Source organism: Rhea pennata, chromosome 6 (genome assembly GCF_028389875.1).
Source record: "Rhea pennata isolate bPtePen1 chromosome 6, bPtePen1.pri, whole genome shotgun sequence".
In the NCBI taxonomy this organism is placed as follows: Eukaryota; Metazoa; Chordata; class Aves; order Rheiformes; family Rheidae; genus Rhea; species Rhea pennata.
The window spans coordinates 521401-543449 of record NC_084668.1 but is presented as its reverse complement, the minus strand read 5'-3'; the positions used below and the strand labels follow the sequence as shown (position 1 = coordinate 543449).

Below are 22049 nucleotides of genomic sequence, written 5' to 3'. Positions count from 1 at the left end.
TTGGAATGATTATTCCAAATCATGTAATTCCAGTTCATTTAAACAAGTCTTTGAAAGGCCATTTTTAGTTACTTCTGATTGTCATTCTGATCATAAAATTTCTGCCACAAGCCAGCTTCATCTGGGATGTAAGAAGATTAGGTGCAGTTTCTGCAGTAAAGAAAAATATTCTAGAGAGATTCAGTAAAATATTACTAATTGAGCATTGATAATTTTCTGTGGAATTTAGTATGTTTTGCATTATATGCTTACATACACATTGCTTATGTAACAGCAGAATGTTTATAAAGAGCATAGATAGAATAAATAGTTTTGCTTGAGATAAAGCACACCATTGGGTTAACCTGGGTGACTTCTGCTCCATTTGCGGGGCTGTAACGTCTGAGACGTCTCCAGGCTCTGCGGCAGCCCCCCGCTGCAGGCGTTCCACCGCAGGCAGCAGCACCCTCCTTCCTGAGGGGTGTTCCCAGGGAGCCGCTCTGGCTAAATTACTCTTACAGAAACTGGTTAATTTTGTTCATATAATAGCAAATATTTCCAATATTTCAAATAACATTTTTGAAATTTCTTGCATATATTGTAATATATGATGTCACCAAATTTTCATGGCTGATTATAATGTCCATAAAAACTAACCTTGTAAGCAGTATGTGCTTTTTGAAGGGGAGAAAAAATCACAGTAATTTAAATGTTTATTAAGCTAATATTCATACTGATATTTTGGAAAAAAAAACAAACAGCTGCAATAAATATAAAATGTAAATATGAAAAGATATAATTAATTATCTTTGTTGCAAGGCTAAATGCACAATAAAAGCGGAGATAAAATGTGTCTCATAGTGTTTAGTAAAATATGAATAATTTTAAATCAGGATGCCCTAGCTGAACATTGTAGAGCTATTGGAAGAACACTTTTTGGCACTTAAATAAATATTCCATTTATCCAGGAAATGTAGAGGGAATAATAATTAGATTATTAGTAGCTAGCTAGGAACTATTTGCTATGTTAGATGAAACAACTGGTCCTCAGGTTCCCTGACAGAGGCTGGTACTAACCATTGCTGGGGAAGAAACCATCTCTGTTGCAGAGTGAATGAATGTCCTTTTGTTAGAAATTGGTCCATGCCACGATTGTTTTAGGCTTTATAGTTCTTATTTAGTATGTTTTAAAACCTCTTTAATCTAACAAGAGTTTCTATTCTCTATATTATAAAAATAATAGACAAATAACTGGATTTTATCTTACTACATTTTAAAATGTAATCGTATCTTTTGACCTCAGTTACAGAACTTAACAGTGGATTGTGGTGTTTTGTTTGTTCTTTTATTCCCAAAACCATCAGTCTTACTGAATGTCTCCTCCTCTCTCTATATCATTTGGTTACGCTATATATTTTAATATGCTCTTAGAATTATCTTAGGAAATTAACTCATTTCTTCTTATCTTCTGTTCCTGCTGCTTCCTTGGTAGAAAGGACAACCAGAACAGGGCAATTACATAATTTTACATAACAACAGTTTACATAACAACATCAGCAAATTTTCAATATTTTTTTCATGTTCTCTTCACAACATAGTATTTATTGGCTTCTTTTGATTGTACCTACATGTTAGACAGAAGTTACCATTGGCACATTTCTTTCCATGTTTATACAATTTCTTATTTGCTGCAGGGGATTGTAGATTTTTTTCAGGTTTTGAGGCAGTCCTGTGAATGAGAATAGCAGTAAAAGTGATGCTTATAGATACTTTGATTAGTAGTTAAAGTGAACATGCAACTTATGGCGTATCAGCTCTTACTAATATTCATTTCTTTGCCTGTAACCTCTTATATTTTTTATCATAATACTTTCTATACGGCTATCTTCTTTAATTGTTATCAAGTCATTAATAAAATAGTATCATCTACAGATCTCAGTACTCTATGCAAAGTTAGTTAAACAACTCATTCCAGTACAAGTTCCAGGAATATTCTACAGGTATCTTTTGTCCTTTTAAAAATATAAAGTATATTTTTATATTAGCTATTTTCTAATCTTACAGAAATATTTTTCTTAATTTGACATGAGTAGTTAGTTACCTAAGTGACTCTCTGTCATAGACTTTGTCAGAAACCTTTGAAAATGCAAATAAAAAATGAATAGGGTTGCTGTTCTTTTTTCTCTTTTGAGCCAGTCAGAGAATTTTAGTAGATTAAAGAGGCAAGTTGGTCTTTTCCTAAACATATTTTGGCTTGCTTCTATCATAAAATATTAAGTGGTATATTTCTACTTTTAATTAGTTTCAGTTAACTAATTGAAAGTTCAGATATCCAATATATTCAGTATTGATACTGTACACTTTAAAGGTAACACCAGAACAATAATTGCTTTTAAAGGAGAAATGGCGTATTTTACTAGTAGTAAATCAATCACTTCCTTAAGTTCTTTCCATATTCTTTTCTGTGTCTTTAAATAGTTTTTAGCACTACCTTTTTTAATACTTTAATCTCCAGTGAAGAACTGCTTAGGGGAAAAGAAGACTCCTCCCCCCGCCCCCATCAACCTCTCAGGTTGCTGAATACTGTATTTCTGCTTTGACACTTCACCTGTGGCACTCAGACAGCATCAATTGCTCGTTTAAAATTACAAGATATGCTGTTGTTCTGTCTTATGTCCACAGAAATTTACAAATAAAATGTTAATTTTATTATTTTGCATGTCTGCATTGAAATAAGTGAAATTTGCCAAATTTCTTGTTATAGCTCTGGTGTTCCTGTGTTTTAGTTTGTTTTCTGTTTCTGTGGGCCTGATTGGCTTTTAGTCAAAGTTTTTTGAATGCCAGTAGAATTGAAGAGTTTGGTTTGGTTTTTATGCAGTTTGGTTGCAGATGTTCAAATAGAAAAAAACAAATTGTCGAATGACAGTGCTGATAAATTTGAAGAGAGCAATGACTTAATATTGACTTCAACTGCATGTATAAATACTTGTTACATTATCCAATAGTAATAGACCAGGCTATGAAATAGTATTATTATTTTTGGTGTGCAAGAAATGTAAATTCACAGTAGAGATTGAGATGTATTAGATTACCATGTCAGCTGAATTATGGTAACTGTCCGTATGAGTGCTCCCATGCTGTGGCATGTGCAAGATAGCTTAAACTCTCTAATAGACAATTGCAACAGATCAGCTAGTATGTGTTAACTTGCCAGCCTCTGATAATTTTCAAAACATTGAAACTCACCAAAAGGAGAGCAAGAATCGTGGTGGTCACTATGGCATGCTGTTTAGCTGTAGTAATACTTAGAAAGAGCTGTTATTTTTTTCTGGAGATAGGGAAATACACAGACACCTGTGTTTCAAATTAGTTATTATTGCAGTACCAGTAGGTAGACAGTGTGATGGATGTTGTATCAATACTGTTGTGCTATCGCAGTGGCAACTGCAGGAGCGATCAGACAGCGTAGACCTTCGCACACAACAGAGGTTTGGTCGCGTCTCGGTCTGCAGACTCCAAGTGCAGCGGTGGTCTGCCTAGGTCTGCCCAGGTTTGGGCAGAGCTTTCCACATATGCATTTCTAAATTCTTCTCCAGGACACTCTCACTTGCTTCTGTCAGCTGAAAACGCCTCCTGACGAGTTGTCGGGCCGCTTGCCCTTTTCACAGCTCCGCAGCAGAGCCGGTCTGTCTCGCGTGGGACATAACGTGGCCGTGGTACCTTGTGCAGTGTCTAGTGGAGTGGGGACAGAAGTAAGGCATCTGAGTGAAATCAAGAAGATGATTTTGAGTCTTCAGCTTTTCTGAGAGCTGTCCTAAAGTTTAGTTAAAATATTTGTGAAAAACTCCATTCACTTCTATCAACAAAAAATAGCAAAAAATGCGAAATCTCATTATACCGATTTTGATAGTTGCCAGTTACTCATGATGTTGCATGATACGGAGTTTAATATATGCCACTTTATTGGAAAAACCCCTCTACAATTAAACAAATATTGAAGCCTTCATAGTGCGTAAAATCATAAATCTGTTCTTGGTGGAGGTATTTAAAATGAAAGATAAAGGACAGGTGAAACAATATATTCAGTCTGTAACAGGCACTTCGCAAATTTTAACTGACAGCTGCTGGAGCAACAGCATGAATCCCCATGAAGAAGCCATTTGCCACTGGGTGTCTAATAGAATAGATATCTTCCAATGAAGAAAGCTTAGCCAAATAAAAAACTAAAAAATATTAAAGCAAAATGTGTGAAGTACATAAATTTTCAACAAAATTTGTATATTTTGCTTTTTATAGCTTTTCACCATTTTAGAATAATATATTTAATATATAAAATATATTAAATAAAATAATTTAATACCTCTTTTTTTTTCCACTGTTGCCCTTTTTTGATGACAACAGTGGTGTATGCAAGTGGTCAATATAAATGTAGATGAAAGTTGCTAATTTTCTTTCATGAATATTGTTTAAATTGTAGAAATATATTTCATCTTTTGGAATACTTACTAAGACAATAGGCTTAAATTGTCAGGTCATGCAGTATCTGCAAAAGATGTATGTAGCAACAAGGGTTTAGGGTAACTCTCTTCCAGCTCAGAAGCCGCACATCATAAATTGTGATAGCTAATTTTTTTCAAAGAGGATACTGCTTAAAATAGCTTAGCAAAAATAAAAAAAATCTGTAGCTTTTTACTATTGCTGCAGTAGCTTTGCCATCTTGTACAGAGATACTGTCAGTGATGTGACTATGAGCTTGATCAGCAGCTGGTCTGGGCTTTGGAGGGTGGTCATGTCATGAGCTTTTGTGGCCGCGGGGCTGAGTCGGAGGAGAGCTGGAAGCAGTCCCTGCTGCTGCCGTAGGCTTGCTCGGTGACCTTAAATTGCTTCATTTTGTGTACCCCAACTGCACGCCCGCAAAATGGGTTTGTGAATGTTGACCTCCTTTCCTAACTTTGAAATGCAAAGCTGACAAGTGTTTGTGAGAGACCTGTCTCTTGGAGTAGGTAAACTGATACTAGTGATACTAGTATGTTTTGTGTCTAAATAATTTTAAACCAAAATATTTCAGTTTATCAAATTCTTCTTCCAAACTGCTGGCTAGTTCAATTATATATCTAAGACATCAGCTTTGAAATAAAACTGTAAGAGCTGGTAAAAAAAATAAAATAAAGTAAAAGAAAGGGGGAAAACTGACAGAAACTTAGGAAATAGAAGTGAGGGGCGGGGGGAAGCCAACAGAAAGATCCTGAAAGGGAGTGAATAGATTTATTTCAGAGAAGTTGACATGCCCAAAACACTTTCAGCTACCGAGTATTTATGCTAGTAGCTAAAAAAACTCAGTGTGTTTCAGGGTTTGTGTTTATGCATACTTAGTGCAGAACTAGTTTTGCTTGCCTTATTCTTTATTACCTTGCAAAGGAGATTGAGAAGGAGAGAGAAAATTCCTTTCATGTAAATGCGTGGCTCTATGTCTGATGTTTTATCTGTTCTTTCCTTCCATATGATTTAATACATAAATATTGTACTGTAATAATATTTTATCTCTTCTTTATTTCAAAACTATACACATTATAACAAACTGTTGTGAAAGAAAAGTATCATTTCTGCATGTCTACCATACTAATCTAATTCTTTCTCAAGGATAAAGACATGCTAAAATTAAATATTTTTAGAAGTGCTGTGCAGCATATATGGACTGTTTAGATTACACATTAATATCAGGAAGATACAGCATGACAAGTTAAATTAGTGACTGCAGAGCTTCTCAGTGGTAGGGTAGTGTTTGGCTACTTTGTTTTTTAATGCAAGAATGGAATAAAATGCATTAGTTAGGCTTATCAAAGCTGAAAAATTTGGTAACTTTAGAAAGTAAGGTGAAAAAACCTAGATAATTAAGTCACGAGGTGGTATACACTGGACTTCTTACACAAAAATAATTTATTAGGAATTAAGTTAAATCAATTTCTTAACTGACTTAATTGTTTATGGAGTAGTTTTCTATTTCTGGCCTGTAGTCAAGGCAACTCTTATCTTTCATAAATCCTGTATGTATAAAAAAATTCAGTTATCCAGATATGTCTGATAGATACATTTTTATGTTTGCATGTATATATATATGTATTATATATAAAGTTTATATTATATATATATTAAAATGTATAATATTTGCATATATATATTTAAATCATATACGCAAGAATAAAGTATTTCTACATGCTTAACACTTTTTTTTGCCAGCAGTTCTGAATGGTGTCAACACATTATATAAAACTGAGTTTCTTTAAAGTCAGAGAAAGAAAGCAACAGGAGGTATAGTTTGTATAATTTGATGTTCAGGTAGCATTAAGAATCTCAGACCAGTATTCACAATATCTGGCAAATAGCCTTTATATTTCTTCATTTTAGTGGAGCAAAGTATTAAAGAATACACTTATAGTAATTGATTAAGAACCCACTGTGTCTTGATGAGTTTACTCAGTAAAGATCATACACAATAAAGTATGCATGTAGATTGACTAACATGCAAAACTCAGTTTTGGATAATTAAAATTTGTTCACTTTTATACAAATTCTGTGGAATTCAATATCAATTTTGGTATAATTTTTCTCCTGAATTTTGAGAACAGAAATAGTTTTAAAGGTTGTAATAAATAAGTATGAGGTTCAGCTTGTAAGCTAAAAGCTGATGAAGTTTCATGAAATTTTCTTTGGCATGTAGTTACAATTCCCAAGTATGCTGAAAAAACATTCAGAAGTTAATGCAGTAGTTGCATTCAGTGGGTGATGTAGTAAAAGTCAAAAATACCTTTAACTTAAATTGAAAGGATTTTATCCCAAGGCCATGCAAAAATTGAGGTTTGTCTACTTCTGGAATAGCCAGGTGAGGGTAGTATAGTTTCTTCAGTGCAGAGCTCCACATATGTCTAGATGCTTCTGTTTTTCTGCAGGACTATCCAGCTTGTGTACTGGGTTAATTTTTTGTGGAAAACATAACAATAGTTTAAGAAGCAGGTCTTGTTGCCTTCCATCAGCTGGAGGCTATGACCTTTTCTGAAATGCCTTAGCAGGTTCTGTGTTGTGCCAAATCTGGGCTGATTTTAGTCCCAATTTAAAGTATATTACTACAGATGGTTTAAACTAATCCAGCTGACTTTGCACTGGAATGGAACGACAGAACTCACGAAGTCACAGAACCTGCTGATCATATGCATATGGCCATTTGGGAAGTTCTGCTGTATGCTTTACTTGAGTCATCACACCTCGAATAAAAAGAGCATATCATAAATGACGCTCTTACCTGTTGTACTGCAGATAGGATATGTCTCTTGATGATTTGCAATACAGTAAATTACAAGGCATTCCCTGTGTTCAATACAAAATAAAAAATTAAATACCCAAAAGTTAAATTTTGGGGTGTAAGGTGCTGCAGTGTGTTATTTACATGGAGTATCAGAACTTGGTCTACTGTTATTATACAATTTTCTATGCTTTGTTTTGAAAAATAATTCAAACTAGCCACTTGGTTCAGGTTCATTTTTTGACTTTCTTTTTTATTTGTTTGTTTTCTTTCTGCAGCTCTACTGAGAAATCATTTCCTTGGAGATCATCAGGTATGGGGGTTTTTTTTGTTGTTTGTTTGTTTGTTTGGGGTGGTTTTTTTTTTTTGGTATACCTTCTGCCATCTTAGTGCCTTAATGCCCCCAAACTTTTTTTTTTTTTTTTGCGCCATTTATTACTTGTTTTGAACATTAATGTACTGTTTCTCAGATACAAAGAGATTTTTGTGTTCATCTGTTCTTGTAAAAGCACATTTTGGCCTAAATAGAGGTTATTGCAGGTACTTTTCCACTAGGACTACATCTTATTGTGCCTTTGAATTTTTGTGAGAGACATGATGATAACAGAAGTCTTCCTGTATATTAGGTCTCCCTTACAATTAATTCAAAAATACTTCTCAGTCTTCCCCTTGGATTGTAAGGGTCTTGGAAATAATACTGTATGTTTTAATCTTGAAGACTGTTATTCTTTTTACAGATATTCTTAGTTAAAGTGAGATAAATTTCATCTTTTGAGGGTATTCCTAAGAGTAATTTTTCTACTTTTGTATCTCAGCATAACTTGAACTTTCCTTCCAAAATGAGATTAGTCTTGCAGTACACGTATGTCTTCCTTCTCTTGAGTATATTAGGAGAAGGTGGATAGGATTGTTTATTAAAGGCAACATTTAAGTATATAGGAAAAAAGGGACTGTTAAAATAATCTAATCTTACCTTCAAATTTCATGGATCAGAGCATTTAGCTAATGAGGGTCTTGCATCAGTTACAATGTTCAGTGGTTGAAGAGTCAATCTTCTGAGCAGTTGGTAGTCTGTTTAGAGTGATGAAGGGAATGTGCAGAAATCAGCATCTCAGGAACACGCAGCAAGACCTGAAATAGGACCTTGATTCCCTGCTTACTGCTTTTTGCATTGGATCATGTTAACTCAAATTAAATTTGTGCTCTTGAAGGAATATCAAGTTAAGGAAAACTGTTTTGATGTAATAAAAATGCAATTATAATTTTAGATTGCTTGTTAAGAGTTTATTAGCTTCTGTATCATGATGAAAGCATTTAATTGTGTAAGGAATACATGCCGTTTTCACAGCCATCCAGCTTCTGCTGTACAAAGCACAATACCGCTTAGTCATCTGCTTATTCACTCGAACGTATTTGGAATTATGGCTATTCCAGATTCATTGGATTCTATTTCCATACTCTTCCTAACTTCCACAATTTGCTGTTACATTCCATCTTAATTTATGATAGTTCAATTAAAAAAAAATACACTTATCCTAAATTAAAACATATGACCCATCTCGAATCAGAAAATAATCTCACCGTAATTATAAAAAAGAGGCAGAGAATTTCCTATTTAATTAGTGTGAAGTTTTTTGTAATAATTGCTATGCTTCCACGATTTCCGATTCATTTTTTACAGTTCTTACAATGCGAAGCTTTTCTTGCCTAACAGCTGTCCTCTGGTATTAGAATTACTATTGCAGAAGTTATAATACTGGAAATAAGGAATCATTGCCTAGATTAAATATAGACTTATTTAGATTTATTTTTCCTAGTGCTAAAGGTTCTTAAGACTAAAGGTTCTTCAGACTAAAAGCATTCTCATAAGCAGCTACCTTTCCTAAAAATCACTTCAAAGAATGTATCTTTTGTTGTTAGCTTTTCATATGCTGAAAACTAGACAATTTTAGATGCCATCTAGGGCTATTTTAAGATAGGCCTTCCTGTGTCAGCTGAGAAAAAAAAATACTGCATGTGACAGGTCACAGAATTACAGAATTTGTTGGAAGGGACCCCTGAAGGTAGCCTGATCCAGCAGTTCCCTCACTCCCTAGAGAAGGGCTAACTTCAAACTTGGGTCCAATTTACAAGTTAGATAAGATTGTTCCGAATCATGATGGAATATAAAATTTTATGGTAAAATGAGGGGCTCTTCTCTTTTCTTCTGGTCTGTTGTTTGTTTACAGCACCTGAGGACTTACTCTCATACCGAGTGCAAATCATGCAAGTCCAAATGAGAAGCATAAAGTTTCTGCTCCTTTCCCTTGAATATCTCTCAAACTGTTTACCATCCTTTCTCCTTCCTGTTTTCTTTTCTTTAGAGATTAAGTTCTTAAATGTAGCGTATAATAATTGTAATTACACGGTTTCAGTTGCCTTCATGGTTTCACCTCGGCTGAGTTGAGACACACATTAGCTTTTTTCCGTTTCTAAATCCAATATTTTTAACAACCTGCTTGCCTTTGTATTTAAATTTTGCTAATCATTGTGGTGCTTTTCATGTTTTTTAACGGTTTTTAAAGAAAAAACAAGTTTTTTTTCAAGTAATTCAGAATTCAGTAATTTGGCTTGTTCTTTCATTTTGAACTTTTTTTTTGTTACATTATTTTCCTTGATTTTATAATGTTCCAGTGACTGTGCACAACTGGAAAAGGTATCTTTGGACAGATCTCAGTCTTTGTGTTAGTGATTTCATCTCATCTAGTTGCATTCCATCTCATTCCACATCTTTATTTTATTTTCTCTTTAGTTTTCTTTTTATTGCAGCATATTCTTTGTCTGTTGTTTCTTTTTGCTTCTCTTCCCATTAGTTCCTTTTTTTTTCATTCATCTATCCATCTCTTCTTATTTTTGTCTTATCCTTCAAGTTTCTCCTGCTACTTGTGTTTTTCTTTTCCTTAGAAAACTTCTGTACACATCGCTGCTAGAAGGGGAGACTTAAATTTCTGCAAAAAAGTAGGACTTGAGAAAGAAACAAAGCCAAGAAGTCTAGGAATGCAGTTCTTTTTTTTTTTTTTTTTTTTTTTTTAGAAGAAGAACAGGGCTAATATTAAAATAAAGTAGGTTACATATATATTACTTTTTCTTAAAAATTTGTGTTTCTATTTAAATAGTGTATACATTTATATAAATCCAGAATTCCTCACATCTCTGTATGTATCCAAAGAAAGGCTCATCTAGAGTAATGCTCAGAGGTGGGTATATTTGAAAAAGATTTTATTTAGAATTTAAATTGATATACCTTTCATATAATGTTTACATTTATTTAGTGATTATAACAGGATAGTAGATTTTGCTTACTTATTTACTATTAAGCTTTATTTTAAAGAATTTCAGTGGGTGATGGTTGATGGGTGATGGTTTTTCAGATCTATGATCTGAAAAATACTGAAGTGAAAGATAAATGAAAACACTCCCTTAAATCATCTTTCTGCCTGTGTGCAGAGAGTGGTTTATATCAAAAAAATCAGTGGATGATGTGATAAGATGTGACCTTAACTGAAAGTACTTTGTGCATCAGTTGAACTATACAGAACTTTTAACAGAAATATAACATGATGTTATTTTGCAGATGCTCATAAATAGAATATTAGATCAGCAGCAATTTATAAAAGGCTATTATTTTATTCAGGGCATTCTTCTCAGGATTTATAGTAGCCCAAAGAGATAGGGAGACAAAAAGTCATTTTGTTGTGCATTCTTGCCTTTGTTAGAGAGGCTAAACAGTCTTATTTTTTAGCATTGTGAAAGCATTTGCTTGGTGGCAAATGTGTGACTGAACCAAGGTTTTGGTTCAGACCTCTGTCTTAGGAACATCTCTGTGGCACTGCACAAATGAATTTGAGTCTTCCTATGAGTTTCTCCTGAAATAGATTGTTTGTCAATGTGAATTTGATCTAGTATCACATAATACCAAATAAACAAAATAACAAGGTCTTGTATTATTTTAACTAAAAAATTTGAAGATTAAGATATTGATGTTGGAGATAACTAAAGAGTAGTTTAGATGTCCAGTCCTCAAAACTCTTTCATTCTGAAGAATGTTTTAATAAACACATCTCTTGTGTTCTGTTTCCAAGCCGGTGTTACAAGAGCTGTGAAAGTCAATTATTTCACTGTGGTTCTCTGCATCATTTCTAGGAACACTCATGATGAAATTAATGGGAGTGTAATAATGTTTCTTATCAAGTCTTATTTTAATTTGGTCATAATACTTTTTATTATAATGAGTTGATTACCATGAAATTACTAGGTGATTTTGACCTAAGAAAGTACTACTGTCAAATAACTGTGCTGACTGTCTTTAAGAGATACTGATTTTTATTCTTTTTAATCTCATATTTGAATGGTATTCAAACACTGCTTGTAATAGCACTTACTGAGTAACGTTTTAAGTATGGTTATTCCATTATGGCAAACTGTACAGTTATTGAGACACCAGTGTTATGTGTACAGGTATGTGGTATTAAAAGTCAGAGTATTTCTTTCTGGCTTGATAGGTACAAATACTCAGTATTTTAGAATTCTCTTTTAAGTATAGTGTAATAACAGCTGTAATAAAGAATTTCTGATAGCTTACCTGTTTTTATTCTTGAGTGCTACTAGCTAGTGTATCAAGCCCATTCTTTGTCAATTTGAGAGAGATTTCATTAGCTGTTGCTCAGGATTTATTCCAGCGTGTTTCCTATCAAGCTCCTCAGCTGTTGACACAAAACCGACATGCTCCAAACAGCTCTTCCACTTCCTCGAACATGCTGTTATATTCACTTTCAAGGAGCACTTGGCTGGCTCCGGCATCCCCGACCTGCAACTTCTGACAACTTTTGCTCTTTTTGTTTACTGGAGTTTTTACTAGACCACTGCTTCTTAACGTTATTTTTGGTTTCCCCTTTAGGTGAATTCATCTATTTCTTCAACAAGACTTTATATATCTAATGTTGCTCTTAAATGTAATCTACATTTCCTGCAATACCTCTGATGTTTGTTTCTTCATCAGTATAAACTTAACATGACAATTGAATGCTTAGAATTTCTGTCAAAACCATTTTGATTCAGCTTATTTTTTCTGGTTTGTATCCTCGTCTTGCCCGTGTATACCACGCTAACTTTAAATTTTTATTTTTATATAATACAGTTGTGATGTCTTTATATCCTGCTATCTCCTCTGCCTTCTCTGATACATGATGAGATTTTTCTGTGCTATTTCTAAAGTTCAGTTGATTTTCTTAGAATTGAAGTTACATGTAAGAGTCATTAAAAACAAACATTTTGAAGTAGTATGTGATGTAAAAAAAATCAAAAATTGGAGTAAAAATTTAGAGTAAAAATAGGAATTTTAAAGTCCCTTAACAGCTTAAAGAGCCTAGGTTACATAAAATATAGCAATAGATTTTATAAATATTTTACATTTTATAATTATTTCTGTTTAATGATACACAAGTATGGATAAAATTCAACTTAATCTTCTAAATATGAAGCTCTGTTGAGATAACAGTATCATTACTATTATCAATTTTAAAACGTGATAGCTATTTTCTGTGTACTCCAATACAGCTGCTCTTCAGAGCAGAAACATTGTGCATACTTTTTAGATAATCAGTTATATTTTTCATCCAAATACCTTGGAAAGTACATTTAAAAAATGAAAATTGTCAAACTTCTTCAGAAGTACAGGAAGTCACATCCTCACACGATAAACTAGTAAGTTCTTTTTGGTTAGTTGGTACATGTCTACCAGCAGACTTTGTTTATAAACATACCATATTGGAAGCTCTTCGTTAGTGCGTGCATAAGAAAATAATTGTTACTGAATTTGCAGGAAACTTACATCAGTAACATTGGATTTATCTAATTAATTTATTCTTTCAGATGCTCCAGCCAGTAGTGTAAACAAACCCCGTGTGTCAGAGAGCGCTCACACCGATGCCTATCACGTTAGAACGGAACCAGAACAAGGAAACCTCTACTCTCCAGAGCAGACATCTCTCCATGAAAGTGAGGGTCTGTTGTATACATTTTAAGTACTAGAATGTTTCTATATTAATTATATAATAATGTAATATAACTATGAATGTAATAAATATCTAAGTATATAATGCTTTGTTTTCATAAAGGTATGCGATGCATTTATTCTTATGCTGGCTTCATATCTACAGGGTCTGTAGGTAACTCAAGAAGTTCAACACAAATGAATTCTTATTCTGACAGCGGGTACCAGGAAGTAAGCAGTTTCCATAACAGCCAAAACTTGAGCAAATCAGAAAATAGACAGCAGCATTCTCTTATTGGAACAGCTAATAACCATTTGGTGAGAAGTTCACGAGCTGAAGGACAGACTTTAGTTCAGGTATACTCAAAATAGTACTCGTTTCTACTGTCTGTAACACAGTTTTAAAGACAATAGATACATAGTTGGACCTATGCTTCCTATAGGCTGGAATTAATGTTATTAAGTTGAATAGTGAAGTTAATTAAAACAATGTAAAAAGTGTAAATGTGTGGCAAAATGGACTTGTTCACTGACGTCAGCATTCATATGATGCGATTCATTTACTGCAACTGAAATTAAGTACAACTTCCGAGGACTCCTGACTACAGAGTATGCTGCTAATATACTATCAAGATAGTATCACTCAGTTAAAATTGTTTTGGCATGATATTGGACAAAATAGCCTACATTTTGGCCCATATGTAATCATGTGCTTAAAGAAAGAAGCTATTTGTGTTTATGTACCTTCTACCACTTGTTTATTCCTACTTTTTCATTAATCAGTTTGATGTTAAGGTAGTAGTCAAAAAAGCATTATTAGCTATACCAGAACTCTCTGGAAAACTGTTCCTGAATTTCCAAGGTAGTAGCTTTTTTTTAAAGAAAACGTAATTACGTTAACATAGAAAGAATGAGGAATGGAGGGGTTTTTAGTACTAAATTACTGTTTTGTATATTGGGAAATTCTGGCTAGAAAAATGTGAAGAATTGAAATGTGAGTTATTTTATAGGAAAACCTAACAAAAGAATGAATGAATGATGTTTAGGGCAAAACCTACTCTTCAGCTGCTTTTATATGTTGTTAAATTGTGTGTTTCCTGTTGACCTTTCTCTCATATCTTATGGAGGAAAAATATCTACTATGTGGCCTAAAAGATAAAACTGATGAACGCTTTGTTTTCGTTTTTAAACAGCCTTCAGTAAACGTTGCTGCCAGCCGAGCCATGAGACGTGTTAGCTCAGTTCCATCCAGAGCGCAGTCTCCCTCGTACGTGGTGAGCACAGGCGTTTCTCCTTCACGGGGGTCGCTGCGAACGTCCCTGGGTAGTGGGTTTGGCTCTCCATCAGTTACCGAGCAAAGACCCCTTACTTCTAACGCGTATTCATCCACTACGCTGCCAGTCCAGCGGGCAGCATCCCCGTATGCTGCACAGAGACCGGCCTCCCCGACAGCTGCGCGGCGGATATCCAGACAGGCGTCGAATCCCAACAGCGGCAGTGCCCAGTACCAAACGTCGGTCAGGGTCGGCTCCCCTCTGGCCCTCACTGATGTGCAAGCAAGAGTAGCTTCTCCTTCTCAAACCCAACTAGGATCTTCTTCCCCAAAACACTCTGGTATGACTGCAGTCCCGCAGCATTTGGGAACAACGTTACAAAGAACAATTCATGATATGGAACAATATGGACAACAGTACGATATATATGAGAGAATGGTCCCTCCACGTCCAGATAGCCTTACAGGTTAGTAAAAAGGTAAAGACATAGCTTAAAACTTAATATAAACCTACAAGTGCAGGCAACCAATAATGCAATTGTAGTTCTATCTCTGAAACATTGTAGCATTAGGACCCAGCTAGGGTGGATTCTTCAAATCAGTTGTAAATGCTTATGTCAAACAATATGTGTCAATGATAATGCAAGTTCACAGTGAATACCAATAACAGAAAGTCCACTGCTGAGGTATTTTAAGTTATATGAGACAGAGATAAATTAAAACTTGAGAGGGACAGATGAAAGATACAGTGCTTGCAGATTGTATGTAATTGTAGATGCTACATTGGAGGACCAGTGAAAATGCATGCCGTGCATTATAGAATGATTTCACAAATGTTTTTAAAAAGTCGGTGTGACTAAACACTACTGTAAGGAAGGATATTAAAAGTAAAAAAACATTCTTCAAAAAGGTAAAAGTTGTGTGCAAATGAGAAGGAAGGGGAAGGATATACGATTTCAAGTTCAGTGAAGAGTGACAAAAAGGGTTTAAGATACAGTTTGCAAAAGCACAATTTTGTATGTCTGTTCAGTGGAGAAGCTCAGTCTAGAAGCCTTTTTTAGAGGGGATGCATCAAAGGATCTGTCCCCAGTTGAAATGTCAGTGGAAGGGGCTACCAAACGAATCAACAAAATGATCACTAACAGGACCAAGTGGTGTGCCTCCACAAGTTTTAAAGAAAGTGAAAGATGAAAGAGCAGAACTATTAACTTTATGTGCAATAGCTCACTTGCAATCTTTTGGTACTAGTACAGTTTTAAGTTGACAAAAACTTGAAATTTTGAGGAGAGTTCCAGATCTGTCTGGGAAATTCCAGACTAGTTAGCTCGACATCTGTAACAGACGGATTTGTGTAAACTGAAGGCAAGCAAAGTCACTGAATGCAGAGATAAATTTGATACTTCAGGAAAGGTCAGCATGTTTTTTTGTAAAGGTAAGTCATGCCTCGCAAATCTGTTGGAGTTCTTTAAAGGAAGATTAATATAGTCTACTTAGAGTTCAGGAAAGTATTTCATTAAGATCTGTCACAAAAAACTCTTTGAAGAAGGTAAGCTGCCATGGATAAGAAACTGGTTAGAAGATAAGCAATACAGGGAAAAATGAATGGTAAGATTTTTTTTTTTTTTTTTTTAAGTGAGGACATGTCACCAGCTGAGTCTACAGGGACCTGTCTATTGGGACCTGTGCTGTTCAGCATATTCATAACTGAAAATAATGAATAGTAAAAGGACAGTATTTAGGAAAAGAAGTCATTTGATTTTATATAAATGTATGCATTTGTGCCAGTCTGTATGTTGCTTCTAATGAGATGTTGTGGAGTGTGTGAGATAGAGGAAAGCTGCCATACAATTGCAAAAGATAAAGCGAAAAAGAGAATTTCACATGATTGCATCAGAGCGAAATGTATCATGGGCTATTTAAACTTGTATAATGGCTTTTCTTCACCTTCTTAAATCTCTGCTGCCATGGTTAAACTGCATTTTGATAGCGCTGGTTAGAATGGTGAGAATGCTGTGATTCATCTGAAGTCAGATAACTTTCTGCAAACTAGGTGCTCTGGAAAATTTAAGACTGCTCTCTACAAGAAATGGGTCCTGATATTCCCTCATTTAGACAAGAAGAAAAAGACATAATAGGCGATGGGACAGCTTTTACTGTTCAGGAGAACTTCAGTAATCTACAGGGATTTAGTGAATGGAATAAAATATGTCCATTTGCATTTTAACAGCCAGTAGAGGTGGTGAATGACTGAACTTCACTATTAAATACAAAAAACATCATGAAGAATTTTTCCCATAATGTTAGAATAAACTCTCAAAGATTTACCAAGCTTGCTATCTTCTAATTGGCTAGAGAATTTTACAATTATATTATTAGAATGGATGTGTATAAAGGATGAGATTTAAGCAACTGTCTCTATATCAAAATCAAGATCAAAGATAGCTGATTATGGATGAGCTGGATTGATCTTGTCCCATTTTTATGTTTACTTCATTAGCAAAAATAAAGATAATGAAATGACTGTGATTCTAAAAGTGCTGCCTTTTTTGTAAAATGTATTTATTTCAACTTAATATCCAGTTTTCTTCAAACTGGCTTGTTAGTTATGGTTTCAGTAGGCCATTAATGCATTGTTGCAATTTACTTTATTCACATTGTTAGAACAGGTAAAATTTTTAACAATTCTGAAACAATATATTAAACAGAACCACTGAAAAATAGGGACTTTTAATCTATATATTTTAAAGGTGTTTTAAGTTTTTTTTTTCCTTAAGTAAATGTCACAGCACTTTTGACTCTTTTATAGTTTCTTTTCGTTATCTTTTTAGATATTTGCATAAAATTAAATAATTGGGTTTGAGCTTGTTTCTTGTGCTAAGACTACAGCTATTACTGAACACTTGGTTCAAACTACATTCATTACTATCTGGTTCTAAAGGAATGAATTGCAGTGGATTGGATCCTGCTGTCACTTGAAGTTAAACAAAATCTTCCTATTTGCTTCTGTAGCAGTACAATATGAACTTAATGCATCATTTGTAGAATCTTGTAATCAACCTGTCAGTTGGGGGGGGTATGCATGTATATATCTTGGATATAAAGTATCTGCATTTCTCATCAAAAAGGACTGAATGTTCTGTAACAGTGTGTTGTTTTGTGCTGAGTACCCCTCAAATTGAGAATTGAAGAGCTTTAACTTTCTGGTGTTTTTGATACAAGACAGCTTTAAGGACTATTGTACCTTGTAACTAGACTATTTTCTCTAGCAAACAATGAGCATGAAATAGGAAACTAGAACAAGCTGCCAATCTTTTCTGATTTATTTACAGTTTGGACCATATTTTTCCAAGACTGCATTAACCTTTAGAATTATCAGATCATGTATTGAATCTGAGTAATTAAAAATTATGTTTATTCCTCGTTACATCCTACAACATTAAATAAAATTGTTTACAGTATATTTTTGTAAGAAAAATGTACAATGATATATAAACACAAATTTTTTAATATGTACATTTATTTTCTGATTTATATCCAGGCTTTCAAATTTGATGAAATAGGAAAATTCCTTTCTACTTAAGAAATTTAATCTTACAAACTGATGCAATTTAGTTGTTAATTTATTAAATTGAGTAGTTTAACAAGGTGGAGGGAGATCTGGCCCTGGACTACAATGGTTATATTTAGAAGTAAGTAGGCTTGTTGTTCAAGAGTTTAATTACTGTGCTTTGCTTCATTTGGCTGCTAATGTATGTTTATATATTGGGCAGATGCCTTTATATTCTAGTTGGCTTCAGTAATAATTCTCCATCCAGAAAGTCTGAGCCCATCTTTCAGCATCCCAATATGCAGAGAAGTATTAACAATCCTTTACAGAATTTGAGAAACAGAGAAGTAGAGACACTTCTGGTGGAACTGAAAGACCTCCTCACCTTTGACAGTTAGACTCCGTAAGTTTACATTTGCACTCAGAATGTGAAGGCATCCTTGCCTTAAGCTGTTCAGTAAGTCACAGAAAACCAATTACAAGCATCACCTGAGAGGTTCAGCATTCAATTTGTGCTCTATCGGCACTGCTTAGTGTTTGGCAAGACCATACAGCTACTTTTAGAGGCCCTCTAGGATTGTTCACATCACAAGTTCAGTCACTTGGTAGGAGCAAATTTCCTGTCATACTACCAAAGTGCAGACATCTACTTTGTGATAGTCTGTCTCCTACCATGTGCTGGGAGACATTGGTATTTTGGTTTCAAGACATAATCATGTGACATGCAAGTAGTTGCCTTTCTAGGATCAGACATGCATGCATACACCCAATGCATTGGTGTGGCACCAGCGTGTGATGTGGGGTGGCTATAATTCAGGCGCTTTTGGGGTATGCTTCTCATCGCATGGAGACCTAGGAAGGAAGTTCCCGAGGCTGGCCGTGAGTGAGAGGAACCATCTTGCGGGCTGGAGACTTAAGTCCATCGCCCTCCGCCTCGTCAGTCCGAAACCTTGCCCCAGCCACCCAGAGTCACAGGAGGGTTAATGATCTGGTCCAGCCTCCTACTTGGACCTGGGCTGGTACAAGCACAAGCTCAGTGAGGTGTTTATACAGCTGGGGACCGACCACCTCCAAAGGTGGAGACCCTGCACCATCTTGATGATCTTCCCCAGCACTCTGTGACCTTCCTGATGAATAATTTTTTTCTGAAGTTTAATCTGAACTGTGCACATTGCAACTTGTGACTGTTGGCTTGTTGACCTGCCACTGCCAAGAAATCCTTGGCTCTTACACTATGTACTGCTTCATTTTCAAGATTATGACTGCACTTCAGGTTGCGCCCTATTTCACAACTGGATTTCTGTCAGCTTCAGAACTTATCTTGTCAATGCTGATTTATCTTAACATGCTGCCTTAGTTTTTCAGTTAGTATATTTTAGAATATTTCAAATATAGAGATACTATGAATAAAATTGAGTTGAAAAACTTTTTAAAAAATTACCAGTGTATTATAGAAAAAACATAATAAAAGAAATGTAGTTCCATCAATTAATCATGTAATAGTATTAATACAAAGAAGATTAAGGAAGAAATGTTTAATTGTAGTTTAATACTATTCTCTATTAATGTATTTGGCTATATTTAATTTTGTCTAATTTTTTTCATATAGCTAATAGTTTTTCCTGGCTAAAAGAAGAAAGGTTTGCATATGACTGCTTTATTTGAGATTGATATTAGACATGTACATATTTACCTCTTGTTTTTAGGCCTCAGGAGTTCATATGCTAGTCAACACAGTCAACTAGGACAAGAACTACGATCCACTGTGTCTCCTGACTTGCATATCACCCCTATCTATGAAGGCAGAACCTATTACAGTCCGGTATACCGTAGTCCAAATCATGGGACGATTGAGCTACACCAGGGATCCCAGTCAGCTTTGTATCGAACAGGGTCAGGTGCGTAAAGGACTTCACTGCTCTTCCAGTCAGTGTGTACCAAAGTTTCGCCTGAGCTTTTCCGGAACATATGGCAATAATAGGAGATACGTAATGCCAGTTTAAAAGGAGAAAACAGATGTAACAGATCAATGGAAATATAAGCTAGTCTGAAGGACTTAAACAGCAGCAGCTGAAAAGGTTTTGTGATGCTTGCAAGAAATACTTATACTGGCACTACGTATCAGTGTCAACTTAGAGTCAGAATATTTTCCATTTGATACTGTAAATTCAGGTACCTTGAAGGAAAGAGTATTTTGTGACACAGATTTTATTGCATGCTCTTGCATTCTTTTTGCATCATTCTCTTACCAGCTGAGTTTGTTCATTTTTTTGTTAGTCTGGTAAAATGATAGCTTGCACGCTTAGATTACTTACCTTATCTTTTGCAGTGTAATTAGTATTTCTTAGCATAGTAGGTACTGTATTTAATAATTATTTATTGAATCTACAATATTTCTATTATATTTGATGTAATCTTTACTGATAAATTATAAAGTGCTTAAACAAAAAGAGCATTGGAAGTGATCATCTGTAAATAGAAATTTAAAATATATTTTGCAATACGTTTTTTTTTAGGGTTGATCACTAAAGCTGTATAGTGGAGTAATTTGTAAAAATTGTCCAATTGTCCAAATATAAGAGTGATTTAACTAACCAATGCTCTAGAAATATTTACAAAGTTGTGTCTGATTCCTATGTCATTTTTTAACGTATTTAAAAACTGCTTTTTAATGTTTTTTACATAACTGAAATACTGAGAGTACTGGACATTGAAGGAAGCAAGGGCTTCTGCAGTTATCCTGTCCTGTTTACTACAACCTAAAGTAGACAAATTATGTTTGTCAGGATGTGACATGAGGAAAATTAACTAGCCTTTGGACATGGAGCATCCTACACTCTTTCTTGATTGATTTTTTCCTTACTCTTTTTAACCAACTATTACTTCGTTTCTTCAATAGACGTTTGTTACCTTTTTTTTAAAATACTGGTTTTATACTAGGAGTTGGAAACCTGCAAAGATCGTCCAGTCAGCGTAGCACATTCACATACCAAAGAAATAATTATGCCCTGAACACGACGGCAACCTACGCAGAGCCCTACAGGTCGGTACCGTACCGCCTGTCGGAGCCTGGGTACGGCAGGCTACAGCACACGGTGCCTGCTGACGATGGGACAACACGGTCACCGTCCATAGACAGCATTCAGAAAGACCCCAGGCAAGTCCAGTCTGCTTTCCATAACCTTATGTATTTGCCAAAATAGTAAAAGTTTTAATGTGTTCCTAGAATAAATATGGCACCTGTTGTTGTGCATATTTCAGCTCTACATTGCTTAAACATTTGTGACTAATTTGGATTTAAAGATCCTGTTGAATGGCTAAAGTAATAATTTTTTTCTACTTTGCTACAGTAAGGACGAACGACTTGTATGTATTTAAATGCTATTTCAATTTTCTTCTATTTTAATTTTAATTTAGAAGTTATTACAAGAAATATCGGTAAATTTGATAACAGAGTGGATTATTGTCAGTCTTTCTGAGTAATTCTTCAGAGGCATTTATAATACTGTAGTAATTTTCTCTTTGTGGAAGTGGGAAAATGTCAGATTTTGAAAATTAGGAAGTACATTTAACTTATTTGAATGAATTTTTCATGAACAGCTTGCTTAAAATTCAAAAACCCATAAATCTTTTTAAAAAAAGATCACCATTTTGCAAAAGCTAATACATACTTGTATTTTTAAGACTGAGGGCTAGTTGCATGTTGCTTCTGATCTGTTCTGGCATGGCCTACAAAAAGTTATCATAGAAGTTGTTTACTGATAACAGGAATGCAAAAAAGTTCTAAGAAATTCTGACTGACTTTTCATCACTGATACACTTTCTTATGTTGTGATTTCACAATGAAGTAGTTTTGTCTTGTTTTAATCTCTTTCAGTTTCTGGTTCACCTGTCATGCTATTGCTAAGGTTAAGTTATTGTG

At 34.7% G+C, this 22049-nt stretch overlaps 1 protein-coding gene across 4 annotated transcripts in view; it reads left to right on the top strand.

Moving 5' to 3' along the window:
- Window positions 1-22049, top strand: part of PKP4 (plakophilin 4) — a 94492-nt gene that overhangs the window by 41565 nt on the left and 30878 nt on the right. For 2 of the 4 annotated variants that reach the window (XM_062578129.1, XM_062578127.1), the window contains exons 4-9: window positions 7555-7589; window positions 13187-13318; window positions 13474-13664; window positions 14501-15047; window positions 19834-20025; window positions 21068-21284. In XM_062578129.1, the coding sequence (XP_062434113.1) occupies window positions 7555-7589; window positions 13187-13318; window positions 13474-13664; window positions 14501-15047; window positions 19834-20025; window positions 21068-21284 (1314 nt within the window). The remainder of the gene's footprint in view (window positions 1-7554; window positions 7590-13186; window positions 13319-13473; window positions 13665-14500; window positions 15048-19833; window positions 20026-21067; window positions 21285-22049) is intronic. The other 2 variants (XM_062578130.1, XM_062578131.1) reach the window with 2 other exon arrangements.